Here is a 26547-nt window from a genome sequence, read left to right on the forward strand (position 1 = left end):
GATAGCTGCTAAATGGACCCAGATCATAGAAGCGGATGCTACTGAATGGAGTAAGGTTGATAAATACTCCAAACTAATAACAAAACGGCAACCTCCTCCAAAAACCAATACCATGAAGTGAGAAGTACACCAAAAGGAGAAGCGGTCCAACTATCCAAAAGCTTTTATTCACAAATAAGTAAAATGATAAATGAACGCTGTTAGAAATTCATGCGTTTTCATCCTCCAACGGACTTCATCAGATACAGCTTCATTGAAAACAGTTGTCATTTATATACATTGACGTCAGTACCCTAACCAATCATAAAATCCATTCAATTAGACAAAACTTTCAAAAAATTCTGTTAAACATGTAATACATTTTGTTTTTAAAAATATGCAATTCTATAAAACTCTTAAAAATACTTGTATAATAAATATTATAATGTCTTAAGATAAATTATAATATAAATACCTAAAATTTCTATCAGAATATTTAATGCATTAAAGGTGCCTGTTGTAAATGTATGTTAATGTGTGTTAATAATTTATCTTAAGACATTATAATATTTATTATACAAGTATTTTTAAGAGTTTTATAGAATTGCATATTTTTAAAAACAAAATGTATTACATGTTTAACAGAATTTTTTGAAAGTTTTGTCTAATTGAATGGATTTTATGATTGGTTAGGGTACTGACGTCAATGTATATAAATGACAACTGTTTTCAATGAAGCTGTATCTGATGAAGTCCGTTGGAGGACAAAAACGCATGAATTTCTAACAGCGTTCATTTATCATTTTACTTATTTGTGAATAAAAGCTTTTGGATAGTTAGACCGCTTCTCCTTTTGGTGTACTTCTCATTTCATGGTGTTGATAAATACTCCAACACTGAATTAAGGGGAGCTGAAAAGGGGTCCAGTCCTTTTTCTTGAGACCAAAAAACAAATCTGTTCCATTTAATATAATACATTTTTCTGGTGGACGGTTTATGGGAAGCCAGAAGTATTTTTCATACAGTGGAAGATGGGTTATTTTGTCTGGCAATTACTGGAAGTGGAGGAACCAAGCTGTCAGCTTGAGGCTCGATAGGTTTGGGTGGATCAACCCTGGAGGGTGGCGACAGTAATCCTGAAGTTAGATCCAGAGTCCACAGTCGGTGAACCAGGTGAGGCCAAAGGAAAGGGAAAAAGACTTGTCAGGGCCAACAGGGTGCAATGAGGTTTACTTTGCTTCTCAACAGAAGTGCTTTCTTTAGAAATTCTGGAATCAGAGGAAAGGGAGAGAAGGCATAAAGCAGTCCCGGAGGCCAATCATGTACTAGAGCATCCCTCGGGGACCCCCCTCCCAAGGAGAGATTAGTGCAAGGTAGCTGCTGCATTTGTGGTTGGTGGGAAACGTGAATAGACTGCAGCAAGGCTGACCCCAGCAACAGAAAATCTCCATCACTACTTCAGGATTGAGAGACCACTTATGAGGCAGGAGAATGCATCTGCTCAGCTTGTCTGCATTCACACTGGAATTCACAGAAATGTCTGTTCGACCAGAAAGCGGTTGGAGGCTATCGCCCATTGCCAAACTCTCATGGCTTCCTGACACAATGGGTAGGATCTGGTTTCCCCGTTTGTTGATATACCAGACGACTGACATGTTGTCTGACTAGATAGCAATTGTCCCTGACTGGAGGGCAGATTGGAATACTTGCAACACCAGAAGCACCACCCTCAGTTGTAGGACACTGATATGCAAATTGGCCTCTAAAGGGGACCAAGTGCCTTGGACTGTCTTTCCCTGAAAATGCCCCAACCCCCACCCCATAAGGGACATGTCAGTGGTCACTATGGCCTTGGGCTGAGAGGGTGAGAAGGGTCGACTCCATAATTCCATTTCTGGCTTCATCCACTAATTCAGATCTTGGTTGCAGTGGTTCATCATGTGGATTGGGTAGGACAAAAGATGTGTCAACAGGGACTACTGTGATGCTAGGAGCCATTGTAATAATCTCATATGGAGGCCTGCTAGGGGAACTATAGTAATTGTTGCTGCCAATGAACCCAGCAGCTGAAAGACTGAACAAGCTGGGAATTTGTCCTGAGAGAGTATCACTCAGAGTTGAGATCTTAGTTTCTGAAGCCTGTGAAGAGGAAGGGCAATCAGGCAAGACCTTGGGTCGAATGTTGCTCCTATGAGTTCTAGGCTTTGAGTAGGTGCTAGCTTCGACTTCTCTTCGTTTGAGATCCCTAAGAGTTGTGCTAGCTGTAGCGTGTAGTGCAAGGTGAGAAGCAGTAGATGCTTGATGGGGGTGGTAAGGAGCCAATCGTCTAGATATTGAAGCACCCGGAATCCTGCAGTTTCAAGTGAGCTGTTACTACTGCCATACACTTGAACACCCTGGGGGCTGTGGAGAGACCAAAGGACAGCGCTCAAAATTGGTAGTGATTGGCTCCCAGCAGGAAGTGGAGATATCTTCTGGAGCGTTTGTCCATTTTTATATTGTAATACACATCCTGAAGATCTACTGAGCACATCCAGTTGTCCTTTTCCAGAAATGGGAGGAAAGACTGAACCAGGATCACCCTCAGTTTGGTCTGTCTGACAAATTTGTTTAGGATGCTGAGGTCCAAAATTGGCCTCCAGTCCCCTGTCTTTTTTGGCACTAAAAAAAACCTGTCTGGATGACTATGTTTTTGGAGCAGCTCTTGAATTTCTTGTGCTGCTGTGTCCCTCTGATTGGGTGGAACATCAGGGATTCACCTTTGCAGCCTTGGTAAAGATCGAAGGGAATGTGATAACCTCTGGTAATTATTGTCCGCACACAAAAATCTGTTGTTATAGAATGCCAAGCTAAGTGGTGCAGACAGAATCACCACCTGACTGCTTCCAGAGGCAAGCAACTGGGCCGCTCTTCAGGAGCGCTGGTAGGGCTGCCCAGAAAGGGAATTTCTGGATCCCTAGTTATGCAGACCCCCTCTGGCTCCAGGGAGGTGTCTTCCTGATGAGTTCCCCACTCTGCCCTGGGGGGAAACTCGCCATGTGTCATGGAAAGGCCCTTGGGATTTCCCTTGTTGGGGAGGGGGAAAACGTACGCTCACAGCAAACAGAATCTTGCTGTCCTTCTCACATCTGGCTAACGTGTCTAACTTCTGGAATGAAGAGAGAGAAAGAATCAATGGGAGCGCTAATGAAAGAAGACTTGAAAGTTTCCGCAAAGTCACGCATGCGCATCCAGGCATGACATCTCATGAAAACACCTACGCCCGCTGTTCTAGCCACCCCTTTGATTGTATGTGCAATCAACCACATGGATGAGTTAGATATAGATTCCAGGGTGGCAAGCTGTGAAGCAACTTTGTCACGTACCTCATCAAACACTGCTCCTGCTAAGGTTCCTGAGAGTTCCATGATCAGGTCTCTCTGGAGACAAGTAAAATGTGCCACATAGTTCAACGACCATATGGCAAAGGTCGTTAAAGTGTAACCCCGCTACCCTAGTCTGTCCACCATCTGAGACTCCCTATTTGGAGGGCAGACAGCAGGACTTTCTTCTGCGAGTTCTTTTCTTGTGGCCACTGCCACCACTATAGCATCTACTGCCAAGTTTTTGGACCAATGGGGCTAATCCTCTGAAGGAAAGAGTGTTTTGTTCAGTCTCTGGGGTATTGGCTCAGTAGTATCAGGGGCCTTTCCAGGCACACTGCATGATGAGCTTGATCAACTCATCTGCAGGTGGGGTCACCCAGGAAGTAGAGGGTTAAGCACGGAAAGCCTGCAAGAATACACATTCCTAAGAGGAAGGGTTGGTGGGCTTCCAGTCACCCCCTCTGTTTCACGATCACCAATATGTCTCCAAGGGAGACATCCTCAGGGAGTGACCATGGGGACCCTTCCCCCTCATCATAATCTGCATCTTCAGTGAGTGATTCCTCAGGGGAATCAATGTGCTTTCTCTTGCATGATCTCTTATGGGGTGACTCTTCTGGGGGAACGTCTGAAGACGACTCCTAAGAGAGAGTGCCCTGTGCTAGGTATCTTGCTGCTCCCGTGCCCAATGACCCAGTGTAATGGACTGTCAGCTATGAACCAGAGGACATGTATATGTGAAATTCCGCCAACAAAGGGGCCAACTGCAAGCCTGCCGAGGCGAATGCATTCTCCATAAACTGGAAGCCAGGTCCGCCCAAAGAGAGATGGGAGCCTGGAACCGAGAAAGACAACCTTAAAACCGGGGTCTCCAGGAAGGGATCTTCAAGAGGACTTGGAGCTACCAAAGCAAAATGAACTGTAGACGGCACCATAGAAGAAATCAGTACCGTACTACGAGTCATGGTGCCGACAGACCAGTCATGGTCTTAAGGGTGGATTGGCTCAGGACTGAGCCATGGTCTACAGAATAGGTTCCGGAACCACAGTAAGATCTACCAGTGGAACCGAAGAAGCTGGCACTGAGATGGGCGTCAGCATCGAGGGCTCCAAGACCTGTGGGGAGGTTGAAGGAGGGACATAGGTTGGAGTCTGTGGAGAAAAACCCTTGGCTCCGGGTGGGAGCAAGGTCCTAGAGGGAGTTGGGATGCCTCTGGCCGCTAGGAGTTGATCCACAAGTCTCACTACATCGAGCTCTGAAAGGCTCTTGGTGGAACGGGTTGACATACCCGATGGAGATTGAGACCCATCAAGTAATGGACTTAGTTGTTGTCTAACAAAGGGGTCAACTAACAGAGAATATCGGGTCCTAGCCAGTGTCTCAACCTTCAGCACCATGGTCATTTTGGCATGTTTCGATTTCAGTTCCATATGAACTTGGGCCTTAGTGGTTTTTGATGCCTGGGACTGAAGAGACAATGGCACTAAATGGCTCCTCCTCTTTGCCTTGTTTTTAGGAGGGATTGAGACCTCCACCTCAGATAAAGCCTCTGAGGAAGGGGTTTTCAAGAGACCCTTTAAGATTAATTTGTTCCTGCACTCAACTAAGGTGCAGGCACTAAAGCCCTTACAGAGCTTGCATGGAGGTTGAACCTTCAAATGTGGTACTCCTAGGCAATAGACACAGGAGAGATGTCCATCAGAGTTTGGCATCTTCCTGCCACATTTATCACACTGTTTAAAACCAGTAGTGCCATTCTTGTCAGCCATTATGAAAAATCCAGTTGACAACAATTAAACAGTAATTAAACAGTACTTAAACAAGAAGCAATATCCTTTCAGGACTAGGTATATGCCCACACGCACATAGAAAAGGAAGTTTTTTTTTTAAATTTACCAACAATAGTAAGTAGAAAGTATATCCAAAGGGCAAAGGAAGGGGAAAAGAGAATACCAACAATGATATTTAAATTACCAAAAGGTAAGGGGAAGGGAGGGGCCTGTACCAACAATTGTACGATGAAATACCAGCAAGGTAAAAAGGAAGGAAAAATTCACTCACACAGGAAGGGAACTATCACTAACTATAAACTATTAAGATATAGGAGTATTATAAAAGATTATAAGGGTAAATCTGTAAAAATTAAGAGAAAAATGTAACACTTCACTTGAGAGCTGGCCTGACGAGTCTTTACAAGGCAATGAGATCTGAGGAGAGGGGCACTAGGGGTAGCCTTAGCTCGAGAGTTTTTGGCTGATGTGAGCTTGTTATATCAGCAGAGTCTGTTCCGAGGACAGAACCAAAACTCATCACTCATGAATGAATAAAGATGAACATCCTCAGATTTAAGGTTACCCATGCTAAAGTGCATGTTATAGCCCATGGTCTCACACTTATTGCTGTCTGTTCTTTTCTTAGTTATATTCCCCTCCCAGATGTGAAAAACAGCATGCATGCTTTCAGAAAACATTAGCTTTTAGCTTTAAGAAAAGGTGCATTATTAAGTATTAAGGCTGCTGGAGAGGATACTATCCCTTATACAGTTCCAATAATTTCAGACTTTTTTATTCAACTGCTTGCCACTGTATCTTTAAAATGTGCATTCCCTCACCAAAGAATGTCCATAATTTTTAAGATTAATTGCTTGCACTTGCATACAGCTCAACTACATGTAAAAGTATTCAACAATGAAAAACTCTGCACATGAATGAAGGAATCTATAAATTTCACTCAGAACAGAAAGTACAAAATTACCCTGGCCAACTGCACTCAGTGGGAGAACATTTGTTAATGAAAAAAATAAGCCATTATGTTTGCAAATGCAAGCAACTTAAATTTGTTATACCTTTCATCATAGTTTGGTCCTTACAGTTTCTATAGTATAGCAAAAAATCCCATGTTTATTGTGTGAGTGGTGTCTTCTATTTTTTGAAACAGTTCTTCATGAGAAACCTAATACTTAACAGTCTTTTCTTCATTTCGGCCTTTGATTTTTTTAAGTTTTATCAAGTCATCTGATTAGCTTCTAAAAGCTTCTTCTATTTTAGCATTTTATATGAGTTGATCTATTCCTTAAATGTTTCAGTTATTTTAAACACATATTGAGTACATTTGATTTTTTTTTTCACTAAAGTAGACGACATCTCTTGTACCAAAGCGAAAGATTGAGCTGTTTTTTGCCAAAAGCTACCAGCATTTCCTCTTCACCTTATCTACTTGATTTTGTTTTAGGTTCTCTAAATTTCTACTTTGCTGGCATCTAAGCAGTGTGCTTGCTAGCCAGTAACTGAATTTTACCCAAAATGATAATTTCTTCAGCTCCCTTTTCTGTTTTTACTTTCACAATGGGCAAGCTGAAATTAAGCAGTTGATCAATGTGCAGCCTTCTTGAGGTTTGGAATTCTGATGTGAAGGTTCAGAAGAAAAAAGGTCTAGGATAGGTCTCCAGGTTCTTTCTTTCATTGGTACCATAAATATACTTGAATAAAATCCTTCTTGTTCTTTACCTGGGGAAACAGTTCTATAACCTCTTGAAACAACATCTGATCAAGTAAACAGGAAGGTTTGACTGGGTGGATGTGGAGGAATTCCTTGAACCAGAAGTGGATCCCATTGCTAGTTTTAGCCTTTTAGAATGATTTGCAGTATCCAAGCATCTAAAGTTATCTGGTACAACAAAGGAAAGTGAAGACCTAGACTATGGGATAATTTTAACATGACTGCTGGGGGGGGGGGGGGCAGCTGAGTTGGCATATAGTTAGTCTGCTTTCTTAAACTACATTTAATTATGGGCAGATTATCCATTCTTCTTTGAACCTCCTTGTTACCATTTTTTGAAATTCTGTTTGCATGTGCCTTGTAGGGAATGCTTATTCTGCTTCCTGAAAGTGAACCTGAAATGAAAGAAAATCATCTATTATATTTTGGAAAGGAGGATTGAAAATATGGGTAACCCTTGAAATAACTTCCCCTTTTCATCAAATCTTTTAAGGACCTCAAGCAGAGGAAGGCCCAAACAACATTTTTTTTATCTAGTGGAGCATTTGGGATCTCAGCTTTGACATTCTCTGGTTAACTCTTAAAATAAAGCCAGATAAATTTTCTCATCAAAGAACCAGTGACAGCTGCTCTGGACACAAAAGATGAAGTGCTATAAGCACACTTTAAAAGGTGTTTGGCTACTAAGACATAGTAGATACTACAAAATTCAGAAATACTTTCACTTCTGAAGTAAGGTGATCAGCAATTAACTTCCTCATATTGTCAAAAGAAGCCAGCGGAAGTTTAGACATGTTTGCCTGATAATTTAGTGTCCTGAAGGCCATGGTTGAAGAATACATTTTCTTCCCAAGCCAATGGCTTTTCCAAGTCTGTCAAAAGGGATAGGGTTAGCTGCCATAAGGAGATTGGCAGAATCTGACTGACAGAGAAATTACTGCAGGATCTGACCTGGGGTTAGAAAACACAAAATACTGAGACTGGGGCACTTTATATATATTCAGTTTTTTGGAGCAGGTGACAGACTGTCAAGCAAACTGTAGGCTTCCAAACAATCTCCTAAAGCTGGCAAAACGGGAGGTACAGCTTCAAGTTTAGGAAACCTCACTTGCAACAAATCATAATCTCTAAGATACTTTCCCCCAACTCTCAAAAACATGACAAACTACTTAAACTTATGAAACTCTATTTACACATTCTTAATCAATCTAATCAATATGGTGACATACACCCCAATCCTGGTCCCATGCCACTGTCTGACATAAAAGTAGCTCAAACTCAATCAACACAGGACAATTACACCAAAGAAACAAATCACCCCTACTCTTCCTTAACATGACCATAAGGAGTATTGCAAATATAGAGTTCACAACCTGCATGCCCTACTACCTCTATATTCCACAGATATAGTAATATTTACCGAAAAATGGCTAAAACCCAACAACAATGAGATAACAGCTCCTAGATATAACATTCTGCGTAAAGACAGGTTAACAAGAAAGGGTGGGGGAGTAGCAATCCTCTTCAAAAATCACATAATACTTGACCACTTAGAAGTATTTACTCCGGACTTTGATTCTGAACACTTATTTGCCAAGTTAAAACTTAATCCCAACAAGCACATAAACATCATAGGAGGTTATGTTCCACCTTGCAGAAATATCCCCACCTTCGAAAAAGTACTTCAATGGATTGCCACATCTCTACCACAAGAAACAATTCTGCTAGGTGACTTCAATACTGATTGGCTTAAATGCTCCTCACAAAATCTGACAGACCACATAAACCTCCATGGATTCATCCAACTAATCACATCTCTTAATAGGAATGACAAATCTTCCAAACAACAGTCAATCCCTACTGGATTTTTGGTTAGCAACCCTTCCCTAGCATCTCAAATAGGCTGTCTTCCTGATAGCCTAAGTGACCATCACCCAACCCTTCTTCTTCGAACATGCACCCATACCACCTATCGTCTAATCAGAAACAAAAAAAAAAAAAACCTTCAACCCAGATAGTTTCGACTCTCCACTAAACAGTTGCAACTGGGATTCACTAAAACAGCTACCACTAGAGGATGCAGTAAGCACCTTTAACACCAACTTCCTGGGGGTCTACTTCTATATACTGAATGCCTATTACACTGAAGACCATAAGCTCGAGACTAGAATGCCGTAAATTCAAAATACCAAAACTGCACACACCTGAATTTTAAATTCTCATATAAGGCCTATATTAGCTGCGGAATGCATATTCTGTGTCCTTAACCCCAGTACTAGTCTATAAATAGAGTTCTACCTCTAATACATTGTACATCGTACCACAGAGCAAAAATGGCTAACGTGTCTTACGAAGCTCCGGGAGTTCTTGGGCAGTTATATGAAACAGTCAACTCTTAGAAAAGTAAGAAGTGTTATTAACAGACAGTTACGTGTTTCACTGAGAGAGAAAAACAACCGAGAAAGAATTGGTGTTGTGGGTTTAAGTGTTTAGCCAAATGCAAAGGTAAAACTATTGCGCTATCATTATCTGAAGATGAACAATTACTCAAAACAGTACCTCACAATCATGCAGGTGATCCTGTTGACATTCAAAAATATAACATTTGCAGAGATTAAAACACAAAGCATTTGTACTGAGAGACACTGCATGTATATTGGTAGATGATGCCATTGCTTCTACCTCTCAGGAATACATTCCTAGTTTACCTACTAGGAAAGCTCTACTTCAGCAGATAGGTAAGAGTGCGTTGTAAATGATATGAAGAAACTTATATACCAGATTCGACTCTACAAATTTTGTACTTCAATATGTTTCCTTTTCAAACAGACATATTTGTTGAAAAGAGAATGGTGGATGAGTGTAGTGGCAGCACTGTAGTAGTATTTAGTACTGTAAGCAACCTTTTTGATCTTAGCAGAGCTGTCATTTGTTTATGGATGACATCCACTTTTGTAAAGCTGTTTTGTGCAGACAATTATATAGTGTGCATGGCCTCGTTAAATATGGAGGATATAGAAAATCAGTGCCACTTTTGTATTACTTATCTAAAAAGTCATTAAAGACTTGCAATATGATGTGGCACTGTTTATTTTATTTATTATCTGACAATGGGATTCAAACCAATCTTCAGTTTGTTTTATGTGATTTCGAAGTGGTAGCTATTAACAGCATATGGCTAAATATCAGTGGGGATACTTCCAAAGAATGCCTATTCCATTTTGGACAGAACATCTGGAGGAAAGTTCAACATCTTGGGCTAGCTTCACTTTATAATTCATCGCTAACATTTCAGTTGACTGTAAAAAGCTTTGTAGCGTTCTTGCCTGAAGAGGAAGTACTGCCTACATTCACTATCTTAAAGGAGTCGTTCCCTGCAGAGGATAAAGAGTTGGTCAAGTATTTTTTCAGACTGGTACATTTTAGGGAAATTGAGGAAATTTCCCACTACAACTACGGCATTTACTAAGTTTCCACCTCTTTTTCCTGTAACATTTTGGAATAATTATGACTTACATGCATTGTTCTTACCACGCACTCAAAAATCCATGGAGGTGTGGCATTGCTGGCTTAAATGTGTATTTGGTGCTCAAGCTACAGATATGTCAGTTTTACTAACAGCACTTGGCTGGGGAGCAAAACTGAGTTGAGGAGCTACAGGCAAGACTAGCAGCAGGTTGTCCTTCTCCTAAAAAAAGAAAACTCCTGCAGAGACATAAACAGTTCGACAATCTTAAGTAATAAAGGTAGCTTTTCCCCTGTTGAGTTCATTCAAGCAATTGCAAGACTGCTAAAAATGTAAAGATGTTTTTGTTTTCTTGATAGTTTGTCACAGATGTTTAGAAAAGGGCAGTAACAAAATGGAAAAGTTGCACAATGGAGCCATTTATTCATTTGGTGAATTTACTTACACAGATGTAAAGGTATGAGGTGTGTCCTTATGTAAAGAGCATTGAGTTGATGGATTACTATGACCGGTAGTCAGAGGCTGCTTAGCCAAGATGTTACACAGGTGTTAGATATGCAGTATGTACACGTTTGGACGCACACTGGGAAATTGTTTACAGGATGCACACGTTAGCATTGTAAAATTCGGAATTATCAGATTTCGGTTATGTAAATCTCAGCCTTTTGGTATTTCGGGTATTTGCTAGTATGGTACTCTGGTCTCGAGCTTATGGTCTTCGGTGTAATAGGCATTCAGTACATAGAAGTCGACCCCTTCCTAAACATACTAAACTGTCACGCACCATCCAGAACCATCAGAATTAAATCCAGTTATGCACCCTGGCTAACTAAAGAATGTAGATCCCTACTAAAGGCTTGAGGCAAGGCATAGGAGCAACTTCACAAAGATAAAACCCAACTGGCAAGGCAGAAATACCTAGAGCTACATTACAAAGCAAAAAAAAAATAGCGAGATCAGATAAAATCAACTATTACCATAACATTCAGAATAAACATACAAAACGATAACCACATCGCCACAACAGTCAGGAAATCCTTCTATGTGGCACACCTCATCACTAAGGGCTTTTCATCCAGAAAAAAGGAGGTCATTGTCCCACTGTACTCATCCCTCATTAGACCCATTATAGAATACAACGCCCCATTTGGTATGTACCTCTCAAGACATCTGCAACAACTGGAAAGGCCTCAGAAATACCTCACTAAAAGAATCACAGGCCTAAAGCAGATGCCCTATGCTGGCCGCCTTAAAAAACTCCAGCTATACTCTGTCGCATATCGTCTACTCAGAGGCGATCTCTGCTTAACATACAAGGCCATGTCAAACCCAGAGCTGTTGGACATGCTACACTTAAAGAAATCCCAATCCCTCAGAGCTACACGCTCCAGGGATCTAAACCTTGTCATCACAATAAACAAAACATGCTGGAGGGATAGGTTCCTGACTCAGAGACTCCCCAGACTCTGGAATAGATTGCCCATACATGTCAAGCAGAGTGCCTCTTTGGACCTCTTCAAGAGGAACCTTGACGATTGGATGGGAGAAAGGAAATTCACCCCAGGGATCACGTCAGTCGCCCTGCTAGACAGGGGTCCAGGAAAGTAAATAATGTGGGAAGAAATAGCCAGGGAATTGTTATGGCTAGGCTTGTATAGGCCCTAGGTCTGATAGCCTAGTACCAACCTATGAACCTATGAACTGCCACAAAAATTCTGGGCTGCAGTTAACATACTTCATTCCAGGTAAATCAACTACCCCTAACTCAAAAACAAATAACAATATAGCAACTCAATTCAATAAACATTTCATAGAAACTATTCAAGCCCTGGAAAACTCTAAAGAAAACATCAGCAACCCTACATATCTGCCCCCTCAACTCAGCACCACCTCCCAGAATAATAACCCTCACTTCAGCTTACACCCAGTATTTGTTAAATGCATGAAAAAACTACTTCAAAAACTGAAACTAACCATGCTAGCCACTGATAATCTGACTTTCTAAAAATTGCCTCTGAAGCTATAACCTATCAAGTAGCCATCCTCATCAACAGGTCAATACCCAAGAACCATATTCCTAGTATTTAGAAAACCTCCCACATGCTGCCACTACATAAAGGAGGTAATTCCACAAAATTCACAAATTGCCATCCTACCTCCTTTATCCAAAATACTAGAAAGAGTAGTGCATATCTAACTAATGAACCACCTTCTCACACACAAACTATCACATCCCCAACATGGCTTTCGACCATTTCATAGCATCACTACCACACTAATGTTCTTTACTAAAACTGTTAACCAACATAGAAATAATGGACAATATGTATCTACCATATTCTTAGACCTTTCCAAAGCCTTTGATATGGTAGATCACAATAAACGCTAAAATTTAGAGTGGCGAGAATGTTAATACAGCTCCTGTATTACATGGTTCCAATGCTACCTAATTGGATGACTACAAACCATTAAATGGCAAAATCCGCTCTCTCCTCTGCTCCCACTTCTCTTAGGGGTTCCACAACACTCCATCCTTGGACCTCTACTTTTCTCTATATTCCCCAACCAGCTAAGCACGTCCACACTTCATGTCTCCATAGTTCAATATGTGGACAACTCTCCCCCATTAGGTGCAGCCCCCACACTAGAAGTCCTCCACACCATAACCCAAGATTCCTCCCTATCTGTCGAAACATGGCTCACTAACTCCAAACTCATTCTGAATCCCAATAAAACTGAACTCCTTCTCTTTAGCCCAACTAGCTCTCACACAGTTTTATAATTATTTACTGTATTGCCCAAAAATAAAAACGTGATCAGCGCACTAAACCGCTTGGGGTAGAAATTGACAATAACCTAAAATATGATATACACATAGCCCAAACCATCAAGAAGGTACACAAGAAACTAGGTCTCCTAAACAGAAACAAACAATTTCTAACAAAAACCACATAATCTACCATAGGCAGTATACACCTCCTATTAACCCTCCTCTACACCTCCCGAATACTAACCAACCTCCACAAAACAGACTTAATCAAACTAGAAACTTGCTATAATAGAATAGCAAAGTTTGCAACTGGTGCCTCCTGTAGGTCACATCACTATACATCTTTTAAACAACTGAATTGGCTCGAACTTCCTCAGCTTTTACACTTTAACCAACTAACCCTTGCACACATAATTCTCCATCAACCTGACAAAACTCCTGCTCTCCAAAATATTACATACCCATACATAAGTTTTTGTTGTCTCTGCTCCAGTAACCTACATCTTTTAGATACTACTAAAGCCAACAATCATGCAGGGAATTATCTCTTCTCTAATTACATTCTTAAAATATGGAATAAGCTTCCAACCCTTATAACCTCAAACATCTCTATTATACAAATTAAAAAGCTCCTTAAGTCACACTTAGAAGTGTTGCTATGTTCCTGCAACACTCCTGGATAGACCTTCTTTAATCTCTCTACTAGTTAATTATACTTAGAAATAATGTAAAACAAAATATCTCACTGATACTAACACCACCACCTATAAGTATTTTGCCTTCTGTATCACTAAATTGTATTTCACTGTGGTTGATGTATCCTTCTTGAATGAATGCGTCTAACTATAGAGCTTATTCATTTATGTATTGCCAGTTTACTAGCAAAGTAATTTACTTACTATAGTTTTCTTAATCTCTGATAAATCTGTAATTACAATGTAATTTCTCCTAGACATGCTAATGAAATTTACTGCTTCTTTTTTATATGTTTATGTTATTTGTAACATGTATTTGTATTTCATATCTGTAATTTTTTTTTATTATTATTTCTGGAGCTTTTCTCCCTGGGCCTCTGCTGAAAAAGGACCTGTGTCCAGTTGGGCTTTCCTTTCCTGGTAAACAAATGTAAAATAAATAAATATATATCTTTATTGAGATTCTGCTATTTCTTTTTGATCTCACTGAAACAATCCCCTCACTTTGAATAAAAATTGTCCTCAGAGTCAGACTCTTCAAACTTCATAAACACAGTCCAAGTCTAATTGTTGTTCTCAGACTGGGAATCAGTATCTGGGAGAAGAGAAAATCTTTTCCTTTTCTATAAGGAAAAGATTTATCATTTAAAGACTGAAAGACATTAAGATAAACCTTTATCAAAGCCCAGACAATCTTCCTTATCTGGAGAGGAAGAATTTCTAGTTTTACATTTCCCTTTTCAGGAAGATCCTCTCAGAAAAAGAGCTGATTAAAGGATAGCCCTTTCCACATGAATGAAGCTTCTCGGAGTGACTTAAAGGAGCATTCCCCTAGGCCCTTCCCTAATAACAGTAATGGGTGGCTCTCTCCAACATAAACAGGCAAATGAACAGCCACAGAGGACATACATGTTCCCCAATCCTTTACTGGCTTCTCGAGGAACAACACAAGAAGGACAGAGAAAGAAATGAGAGGTCCAGGGAACAACTGTTGGTGGTTGAGGTGAGGTGGAAGCCTGAATGAAGCTCAAAAGCTCCTGCATAACATTTTTCATTCTTGCTGCTCAGGGAGGGATCAATAGTATTAACAGGAAGTCTCAAAGGCACATAGAGGAGCCTAAAAGAGTCTGTGCTACCTTTTGACTGAAAAACTAATTTCTGAGGTAAAATGTATTAATGACCATAAACAAACACACTAGCACCAGTCTCTCACAACAATACTATGCAGAAACAGCACACTTTTCCTAACAAAAAATTGAAATAAATAAGGGAATCAGCTGTCAGAGGAAAAAGGTATCTGACAAGTGACTAGTGGAGCTTAGCAGAGTAGTTAAAGAATTATATCAGAAATTTAAGATTTTGGGGTGATTCTTTTTTTTAACGACAACCCCAAAACTAAAAGTTCAAGCCCCTAACGTATAATACAATCTAAGAAAAAGTTTAAAAAGCTGCACTAGAACACAACAGTCTTTAATTACATAAAGTTTTGAGCGCTTTCTGATCTTTACTTCCTTCCTTTTATACACTTAAAAAAGGTGCAAAAATGTAAAGGTATACAGACATTAAAAAATCTAAATATAAAAGTAAATATTGTATAAAAAGGTAAATATTCTATAAAAAAAAACATAACAGCAGATGCGGTAAAAATTAGTAAACAAACACGTAAAACAGCTTACATGATCAATTAAACTATTTAAAACATTTTAGGAAAGTAGGGCAGTGACATTTAATAAAAGCTGCCAGTGAAGCTCCCTCTTCTCAACAAAGGTTTCCTAATCAGCATCTTTAAAAGCCCTTTACAATCACCACAACCTTTACAGGCATTCTTTGGTGTGCAAGGATTTTAAGAAATTTGGCTTATTTTAGAGAAGGTGGAATGACCGGAAAGAGGTGGTGCTACACCTCCACATCCCCAAACATATATAGTGTGTGAATTCACAGAGTAACAAAACAGCCCTGCACCATAATGTACAATAACTACTCAGACTTCCCAAAAAAGAAAAAAAAATGTTACTGATCATGCGGAAGGACTTTACAAATCTAGATCTGAAGTATATTCAGTGCTTAGTATTGTAAGATCAGTGCAGTTTGAGAATAGCATATGAACAGACTATATCTGTTTGTACTCAAGGCTATGACAAAGTTGATCCACACAACCAATACAGATATAAGATGATAAGGATGATTGCTCTTCCAAAGCTACAAGAATTCCAGAAATCTGCCACAGCCTGCACCAGTTTATCTTTCAGAAAGGAACATTAACTTGTGGCATCACATACATATGGACAACAGTTGATTTTAGGGAAGCACATTGTCTGGGGTTAGCAATGCACACCCATATCAACAGAAGGCATTTTGCTGTCAGCAGCATCTCTGCAACCAACTAATTTTCTTATACTACTATCTTTACAAAGTTTGGTTTGCTACTGCTAACAGTGAAAACAACTTTATACTTGTGTGAATGAAATAAAAATGCAAGTTACTCAATCAGAACAATGTAAAGTACATTACCATACAACAATGGTACAGGCTGCTTGGCAAAAATGTGTGTGAAAATTATTTATTTGACATTTGCTGACCGGGATAGTCCGACTGGGCTATTGCCCTTTTTCAGCAGAGGACTAGGGAGAAAAGCTCCACAGTACAACTAAGCAAGAAAGTTACATGATAAAGTAATGCACAATACAATATTTAAGCAAATATCTGTTACAGTATAAGTTAGAGAAAAAAAAACAGCAAAAGAGACATTTAAGAATGTAGTAAGTAAAGAAATCAGTAATAAAAAAGCTGGCAAAAACATATTTGGACTTATCAGTGCACAACTGTACTATTTCAAGCAGTTTCTTTTGTAGTCTACAAGAGGTGTAGAAATTTGATATAAAAGCCATGATGAAAAATAGGACTGCAGGTAGCAGGTTTCCAGGACTAAAAAGTGAAGGAGCATGGAGAGTAGTAAGCGATTGTCTTGTCAAAATAGATTAGTTAGAATAAGATAAATTGAGGAATGGGAGTAAACTACAGAATAGGGAGGAATGGAGAAAATAGTGAAGGAGTAAAGGAGGAATGAAGAAAGTAGTGGAAGAGTAAGGACTGGGTTCAGGCGGAATGGTTACAGTGACAAGTCCACAAGCTGTTTAGGTTATGTTTGAGCATTTTCCAGAATTCATAGACATGGATAATATTTCTGAGGGTCATGGGAAGCTTGTTCCATGAAATAGTGGGAGAAGAGCTGTAGAGATTCTGTCCAATAGATTTCTTTGTGAATTTGTAAGAAACATTCGTCTGAGCTTCTGAGGGATTGAGGGGGTATAGAGGGAGACTAATGACGAGATGTTGGGGCAGGAGGAGGGTTTGTTCAGGATAGAGTGGATGATGAGAAGTTGAGTAAATAAGAGTTGGTATAGGAAACTCTAGCCAGCTGAGTGTTCTGACAGCATGATGATGGTATAATTTAGAAGGCAGATTAGCAGCAAATCAAGCAACTTTGTTGTAGGTGGTTTCAAGTTTTGACAGTAGTGAAGACTAAGTTAGGATTTACGAGCTATAGAAGAGGTTGGGGAGAAGGTAAGCTTTGGCTAGTGAGGTTCTGGAGTCAGGGTGAGGAACCTTTTGTTTCTATACAGTAGGCCAAGCTTTTAGTGGGTTTTCTTGATACAGTGAAGTACATGGAGGTCAAATTTGAGTTGGTGATCTATGATTGATCCAAGGAGCTTTGTGTGCATTTCAGCAATGACTGCAGTGTTATTAAGGGGAATAGATGCTAAATGAGGATTTGAGGTGGTAGAGGGATTTTGGGAGTAAGATAAGTTGTTTTGTCTTTTCAGGATAAAGTACAACTTGGATGTTAGTAAGCCAAATTTCAGTGGGTTGAAAGATTTTTGTGTCAGGGTGAGCAGACAGGATGGGTTGTCAGCAATGGAGATGATTGTGGAGTCGTCTGCGTATTGTATGAGGGATGACTGAGGACATAATGTGTACAGTTGGTTAGTGAAGATGTTAAAAAGAAGGGAGCTTAGAAATGAGCCTTCTGGGACACCCATGCTGATGGAGAGAAAGGGAAAAAGAGCAGAGAGCCATTTGACAGATTGCTGCCTGTCTGTGAGGTAGGCGTTAAATCAAGAGATAGTTGTTGAAGAGAGGTTGAGTTGGGAAAGTTTGGAGAGAAGTATGGGGTTTTCAAAGGCTTTGGAGAGCTCTAAAAAGAGACAGGACACTAGTTTATTACTGTTTCTGGCTAGGGAGATGGTGTTAGTAAAAGAAATAAGAGCAGTACTGATGCTGTGGTGGGGGCGGAAACCAAGCCGGGTAGGGGTGATCAGGTTTGAGTGAGATCATCCAAGATTTGTTTATGAATACAGTGTTCAAGAATTTTAGAAAAGGGGAAAGTATGGCAATAGGTCGATAATTAAAGAGTTCTATGGAATTTCCGCCGCTGTGGATAGGTACAGTATGGATTTTTTTCCAGAGAGTAGGGACAGTGGATTCTCTGAGCAATTTATGAGGATGGAGATAGGATATGCTATAGATTTAGCAGCAGCCTTTAGGAAGGGAGATGGCAATTTATCAGCTGATGGGGAACATGGTTTACGTTTGAGAAGATTTTTAATGTAGCTGGTAGGAACTGGGCTTAGCGAGAAGGGGAAGTTTTGTAGTTGGGGGGTGGTGAGAGGTGAGGGATTGGTTGCGTTGGCAGTCTGCATGAGTTTGTTGATGATATCACTGAAGTATGAATTGAAAATGGATGCAGTTTCTAGGGGTGTGTTACTGAGGCAGGGGTTGGGAGATGAGGAATTCCCTGGGTGGAGAATATGAATGACAGTATTCCAGAACTTTTTGGGGTTTCTGGGTTCCGTAGTTTGGGGTGTGAGGTAGAAGTTCTTGTTATCATTGTTTACGTGTTTTTGGTCAGATTCCGGAGTTCTCTATATTTTTGGTAGTGAGAGAGAGATTTGGTCTTAGTCCACAGTTTCCAGGTAGAGTCTCTATTTTGGATAACAGACCAAGTAGGGATGGTGAACAAAGGAGACCATCAATATTTCAATGTAACAGTTCTGGGAGGGGCAAGAGTGTTCAGTGTGTTAAAGAAGACGGAGATGAATTGCAGAATAGCTTCATCAAGAGGGTGGATTGAGAGGAAGGATCAGTCTATAGCTGAGAGAGAGTTATTAAATGCACCAGGGTCAAAGTTAGTTAGCTTTTGGCATTCTTTAAATTTTATGATGTCTAGACAGTTGGGGAGAATCTTAGGAGGCTTATTAGGCAATGGTTGCTAATGGAGTCAGGTAGGGATTCAGGGTGGTGACAGAGGTTAGGATTAGAGACAAGAATCCAGGCTATGATATAACTGGTATTAGTGGGTTTAAGATGAAAAATGGGAGAAGAGATAAGTTGGGTGTAGCCACACAGGTTTATGCTGGTGGTAGGGGAGTCCGAACAGAGGGTTAGCCAACTGATGCTAACATCACCTAGTATTATGGTCTCATTAGGTATACTATCAGACATCCAGTGAAGAATCTGTTCTAATAAGGACATATTCTCTCCAGAGGGTATGTAGAAGGCAACTATAGTTAGGGTTTTATTATCACTAAGTTTATAATTGGCATTAGTGAGTTGTGCTGGGTGAAAGGAGGGGGAGGGTTGGTTAGGGGGCATAGGGTTAGCAGACCTAAGTACATAATGGTAACACCTCCACCTTTTTTATGTGTTCTGTCAAAGCATAGAATATTGTACCCTGGGGAGAAATTCACTGTCAGTTTTATTTGGTTTGAGACCTGCTTCAGACAGAGCAACTATGTTGGGGGAGTACTGGGCTATCCAAGAGTGAAATTCAGTTATCTTAAGAATGCTGTGGATAAAAGTAAAAGGAAAGATGCTTGGGAATGAAACAAGCTCTATGAATAAGAAAAGTAAATGTATCACTGCAAAACAAGATTAATGTTTTCTTAACATAATGAAAACACAAAGCAAGATGAAATTTAACCACAACCTACAAATATGACTATATCTGTTAACAGATGCGCCGGAAGCTGTTGAAGACTGGGGGGGGGGGGCCGGGTGAAGGGTGACAGGGGCACATACTGATCTAAAAAGGGTAATGTTTTAAAACTATTTACTAACACAGCATACGTTCACTTGGAGAACATTTTAAGCTTAGCCAATTTCCATTTTGGTGATTGAATTAACATTTCCTGATTGGTTTTATCTATCCCATGGCTGATATTAGCCCTAGTGAGAATAAATGTGATCACACTGTTGATAATTTGAGGGGAGCCATGTAAGGGAAGCAGCATGTAGGATTTGCCTCTATCCATTAGTGGCATGAGGGGTAATCCTGGAGTACATTTTCTACTACCCATCCTTAGAATATGGACAGGGATGAGCTTTGTTTTACTTGAATGGATAGTCAGTTCTGGATATATATCCAACTCTCCACAACATTCAGTTTAGATACCTGGACTGAGTATTTCTGATGCCATTTGACTTGTTGATGTTCAGTAGGTCCATCTGTATTAGGTCAGAGGGCACCTTGTATGCCAGACATGTCACCTCTAATCACTTTGTAGGATACTAAGTATAGTGATAAATCTTTGAAGTGGTCCATGCAAGACCTACTGTTTAGGATTTCTAACCCTTTAGTACGGTATCTCTGTGCGTATTCCAATTGTTGCATGGGTCTGGACAGATACATGCCAAAGTGGGCATTATATAAAAATGTTTGACCTAATGAGGGCTTTGTAAAGAGCAATAATACATCTCTAGATATAGTCACAATCAATGTGTTTATAAGCTGTGCAATATAGAAAGACTTTCTTATGACTCTGGGCATATGTTGGTCAAAAGTTAGGTCACTGTATACACAAGTTCCCAAATGACAAACATCTGGGTCAGTTCTCAGGGGGGCATTGTCAATTTGGCAGTTCCCTGGAGTAGATGACTTCCCAAATGACATGATAATGTATTTCTTGGAGTTTAGTTTCAATTCATGATTCTGGCACTACTTATTGTTTGGGGCAAACCTTTCTTACATGATGGGCAAGTCATTTTGGGATTCAATAACTGCTCCTAGCTTGCAGTCATCTCAAACTTAGTCAGCCAAAGCTCTTTGGTGTTTCCTTTTACTTTTGAGATGTATATGCCAAACAGAAAAAGTCTCAGGACCGAACCCTGAGGGACACCATCTGTGACTAGTCTCTTCCCCTATTTTGATCTCCTGCATCCTGTGAGCAAGCATACATATATATGTTCTTTGATTCACCTTCCTGATTGCATTAACCTGATTGTATTAAATATAATTCCTTGTATGATACAGCACCACTTGTTAGAATGTGTTTTAAATTTGTAGTTTGGAACAGTCTTCTAGTGAGCAATGAAACAAACTGTATGAACCAATAATGACAAAACTACCCATTTCAGAAAATTTCAACCATAAGAGGCCACTCAAACTTTTTTCATTACAATCCATCAATCTCAGTAAATATGCAAAATCTCTGCAGAAGTAAGTCATCTAAATAATTTCACATTAAAGGAATCTGTAACTAATGAAGAGGTTGCTGCTAGCAAACAATTTTATATTTCATTGTTTCATCTACAAATAAAGTGCCTGTTGCCCTTGAAGAATAAATTGCCTATGCTACATTAAAAAATGATAAGCTAGTAATTTTGCAATGGGGAATGGATGGCAAAGTGATAACGGGTTCATAGTTACTAAGTAACTCCTCCAAAGGAGGACATTCATAGGACTGCAGCATCCACTCCCATTAAAGTACAACACAGTACTGTATCAGCGATCCATCTGCATGCTGTGGGAGTAGTACCCAAAGTCTTCTGCATCAAAATCAAGTACACTACCTGTTGTGCTACTAACAAATACCAACAACTTAGCATAAGTAGCATTAAACTTCTCTTCCCCTGAAGCTCGCAGCCCCTTGTAAAATCCACATGACAATCAACTAAACATCTCAACTTCACAGCACAAGAAATCTAGAAAAAGCCAAAATTTATTTTGGGGGGCAAAGGCCCAAAACCAGGGACACAATTTAAATATTGCTTGTATAATATTAGAAAGTCGCTAAAATAAAGCGTTTTGTGTTACCATGTGTTTCCCGAAAGACAAGAAGACTGAAATTTAAAGCCCGATCATTATTTAGTAAATTCAGATCTCACTGATTTGCCAGAAAAACACAAATTTTAAGAGGAACAGACCCAAAGTATGAGCCAAATATTCTGTGAAAATCTGGACAGTGGAGAGCTATGGACTAAACTTTGTGAATCACAAGTGGTGGTATGGGTAGAGAATTCAGGCTCTTGTTTGAGCCTGAGTAACAGTAACTACCAGGTATGCCTAACTGTGGCATTCTACACACACAGAGACAGACACACACATGCTCGCGAGCAGCATAACTCCTGAGAACAAAACTCTCCTTACCAGCATGACTCTGGCAGTACCACTGGAACAGCGGAAGCATAACTCCTGTAACACAGAGGAAGAAGAAAACAAGCACAGCAAGTTTAATTAGTTTGACTTCTCCGCACAAATCCACATCAGCGTGAAAACCCCACTTCACTAATTTGTCCCAACAGGTCTTGCAGCTGTAAAAGTGTGGGGGGGGGGGCTCCCCTTACCCCTGGCTCTATGGTTCCGGCATACATGTCTGTTAAAGCTCAGTGACCACCGCAATGTGGTGAGTAAGCAACAATCTCTACATTCCAGCATCCCAAGGGGAAGAAATGTCAGATGAATGTGGACAAATATTAATAACTTGAAGCAAAACAGGGACTAGGAGTAATGTACGTTCTAACTACTTCAAAATGTTAATTATGGAAGGAACAGGCTGACAGGTGACAACATGAGTGATGTGTGCCAAATGAAGCTAGAATCAGAAGACATGCCTGCCCCACCTTTCAAGATGACTATTCATACACTGTGTGGGGGCTCACAGGACTTTTTGCAGGGGGGTGCAAAATCAGAGGCCAGAGCTCCAGGGTATATCGGCTTATGTGTGGATAACCAAGAAGTCTTGCTGCATTCCACACTGTAGTACAGAAACTGGTGGCATCTCTGTGTAATTATAGTGTTATGAAATAAGAGCTTAAAAGAACTGTAATATTGAACTCTTACAATACTTAGGGGATGGAAGGAGTGCATATATAATCACAGAGGTTATATGAAGCCCTCGTCTCTTATACAGAAATTAGTGTTGATTTTTTTTGCATACTGATTCTGCTCTTCGCAATCAAATGGGCTTCAATCACGTGGCTTTTGATAATGTTTATTGATTCCATGTGTAGTAGTTTATATATATATATATATATATATATATATATATATATATATCATGAACATAGCACTGCTATTACATTCTGAAAGTATTTTCCTAGTGTAAGACAAGAGTTTAGCACCCCGTACCTCTCTCCCTTAGCTTTCAGACAGAGTCTAAAATCAGCAGCAGAAGGTAAAACTTTGTTTCTGCCTGCTGTCTCTGTGACCGTGTGAAAGTGTTTTGCTGACTTTCAAAGGCACTGTAAGCCAGTAAAGAATTTTTCGTTCCTACGCTGTTTTTTCTTTGTAAGTATTAGTGCATGGAGAAGTCTTTGTGAGGGTCTTAGACATTTTTTTCACATTTGCTCAGGAAAAACCCTTCTTAAGTTAGATAAACTATCCAAATAGTGACTGTTGGCATGGTGATCCATGCCTATTCTTACTAATGTCTGATTCTTGTGCAGACTATTTATACTAATTATAATTTCTGAGAGTTATTTTGCTGATGGTATTCTCAAACCCCTTTCCCTGAACTGACATTAAATAGCTATATGCATGACTAAAGAATGTGAAACTTGGTTTAGTTGTCCTTGGGCAAAATATGGTGTACCATGAGTATAAAAATTGGTAGTTTATAGATTAATAGGTATGTATCAGGCTAGTGGTACTTACAGGTCATATTAAGCCTAGCCAATTTCCCTTTTTATTCTTGAAATAACCCATCCCATTTGGTTACAGGTTAGCCTAACCCATCCAACAAACACTGGTGCTAGATATCACTGCTGAAGTATCACCATGACCCCATGTGCAAAAAATAATGGCTCTAACAATTCCTGATGCAAGAGGAAATTTTCTTCCATTCTTACTGGGAGTTTTTATAATCTCAGTCCCTTTGGGAACCCTTTAAGCCATAGGCATTTATTAAAACAAGAAGATTCTAATTGAAGGTTTAAAAAAATTGTGTTCAAAATCTGGCAATTGTGTCTTCACACTAGCTCAAAGAATATTAGGAGCTGAATTAAACAAAAATGGAGGTGCCATAAGCCATTTATCAAAATTAAAACTGGTGTCGTAAGTTATTTGACTACTTACAGCTGGTTGTCTGCTAGCACAATCAAAGTGTTTACAAATGCTTTCCATGGATATGGAACTTACTAGATAAGGAGAACCAGCAATCCCATGATTGCAATTAACTGTCACGTTCCATCTCATGAGTAGCTGGCACATATTCTGTAATCTGTTGTACATAACAGCACAGTCAGGTCCCCTGGCAATCCATACTCCTGTTGACTTCTGAAGGATCTGTTCGAAGCTGTCATCACACCGGGAATCCGCCTCACACAAAACACCCGCCACTCACTGCAGCAATAAATTGTAACCACAAGAGAAAATACAGTGGGAGCTAACCGGCCCAATGTAAATGCGCCACTCACATAAGGAACTCAGGTGAAACTGTTCCAGGGTGCATTTATATTGTAACAACATGATCACTCTTCACTTAAAACAAAAACACTAAAAGTTAGCATCAGTTGCACCATTCCGTTAGTTCCAGATCCACAGAAAGATTTAAGAACACTCCAATGATGACAACAGAAACTTCTTATTTTAACAAATGCCTATGAGTTAAAAAGAGTCCCAAAGGGATTTAGATGATGGAAATTCCCAATAAGAATAGAAGAAATATAATGTGGGATAAAAGTGTTTAGTTTTGGTTTTAAATAGACAGGAATAAGGATTATTTCTATTTGCCTTTCGGTGGTGCAACTGATGTTTAAATTGGTATTTTTCTGCCAAATGCCAGACTCTGAGAGATACGAATGGGCGACCAGCATGTATTCACAGGTTCAAATTTTTTTGAAGTCAAAATCCAGGGGGGGGGGGGTGCAAGTGCACCCCCTTGCACATGCCTGCAGGCCCCTACACCACAAACTCAACACTAGTGAAGTAATTCCAGACTATGAAGGGATTATTAATATGTTCACACAAGACAGTGCTGAAAAAAAATTCTGTAAGTCTCCAAAGAGAAAAGAATTATAGTCATGCATTACAAGTGATTTAGTAATTAATATAGTAACTATTACTAGTGCAGGGATTGTAGGTACATAGGCAGCTACTAGGCATGCAGTCCAGGAAATCACTAAGGAGCTTATTTTAATTTTCCAGTTGCCCTAGAGCAATGTCTGGTTGACATGTTCAGTAGGCAGATGGAGGGTAAAGGAATCAAATTTTGATTACAAAGTAGAAAATGTTTTGCTAAAGTTTCCTCTATGTTTTTTTACACTCAGAAAAGAAAGATACAAAGAACACATGTAGTTTACTAGTAATAAATTATCTATTTAAGAAGGGCTTAGGAACTGCCTGCATACTTGTACAGTCACTGTCCATTTCTCTTTCTGGAGTAAAATAAACTCAAGAAAAGTCTCCGACAATGTGCTCATTTACTTAATTTTTATTAATGAAAAAACTGTACAAGGCACAGTCTGGAATTATATAGTATACACTCAAGGATAAGTACCTTGCCAAAGGATATATATCCGTGTTCATCTCCAGTATGATCTAGCACACAGATAATATTCCATTCACTTGGTCTGATGCTCATCTTTAAACTTTTTTGCTAATGTATAATCATACATTCATTAACACTAAAATGCCAAGCATTTTCAGTTGGTTGTTTCACTGTTGCACATCTGGTTCTGCTAACCTATAATAGTCTAATCAAACCTCTACAAAGCAGCGCTAATTAAATGAAAGCAATTATATGCAGTCAAAAAAAAAAAACAAGTTACCAGTTCGGTCTTGACACTTCCTCTCCATGTCAAGCTCATCTGTCAGCCTCCTTATTTCCTCATGAGACATCTGCAATCGGTGAGCAGCTTCATCCAAGTCTCTCTCAAGACGCTCCCTTAACTTTCGTTCCTTCTCCAGCTCCTCATTGTGACCCTAAAATATTAACCAGAGGAACAAAAAAAAAATATGCATAAAAAAAAGTAAATTGCAAAAGCATTTAGATTTTACTTTTTGTATCTTGATGTTGACCTTTGTAATGGCACTGAAACAAAACTGAAGACTGGAAAGATGAAGGATGCTGTGTAAAGGCAATGATAATGATAAAGACAGAAAGACAAAGACAAACAATGTAAGTGTGTGAAAGAGTCTTAAATGTCCACATCAAAACAAGGGAAAAATATAGTGACTCATTGACCCAAAGGGAATGATGGGAACTGTCTGCAAAATGACACTAATGTAGTAAGCACAAGCAAAAATACATATGAAAATGAGATGTTTTTCTTTAACAAGTTTGCTCTTGAAAAAAAAAAGTGAATAAGTTAAACTTCATGATATACCAGCAAAAAAAGAAATCAGTAGATCAGAGACACAAGAAGTGGTTAAATATAGTGCCCTGTTTTATAGGCATGCGACACCATAATGATGCTCCAAAAATTAGAATAATATATATATATATATATATATATATATATATATACATATATATATATATATATAATATATATAA

The 26547-nt window shown here is 39.4% G+C and overlaps 1 protein-coding gene across 1 annotated transcript in view; it reads right to left on the minus strand.

The window, feature by feature from the left end:
* Positions 1-26547, minus strand: part of CCDC30 (coiled-coil domain containing 30) — a 2524512-nt gene that overhangs the window by 1431913 nt on the left and 1066052 nt on the right. The window contains exon 8 of the mRNA XM_044060442.1: positions 25820-25973. Coding sequence (XP_043916377.1) covers positions 25820-25973 — 154 coding nt within the window. The remainder of the gene's footprint in view (positions 1-25819; positions 25974-26547) is intronic.

The sequence above is a fragment of the Protopterus annectens genome, chromosome 2.part0 (assembly GCF_019279795.1).
Source record: "Protopterus annectens isolate FY-2018-M chromosome 2.part0, PAN1.0, whole genome shotgun sequence".
NCBI lineage: Eukaryota > Metazoa > Chordata > Ceratodontiformes > Protopteridae > Protopterus > Protopterus annectens.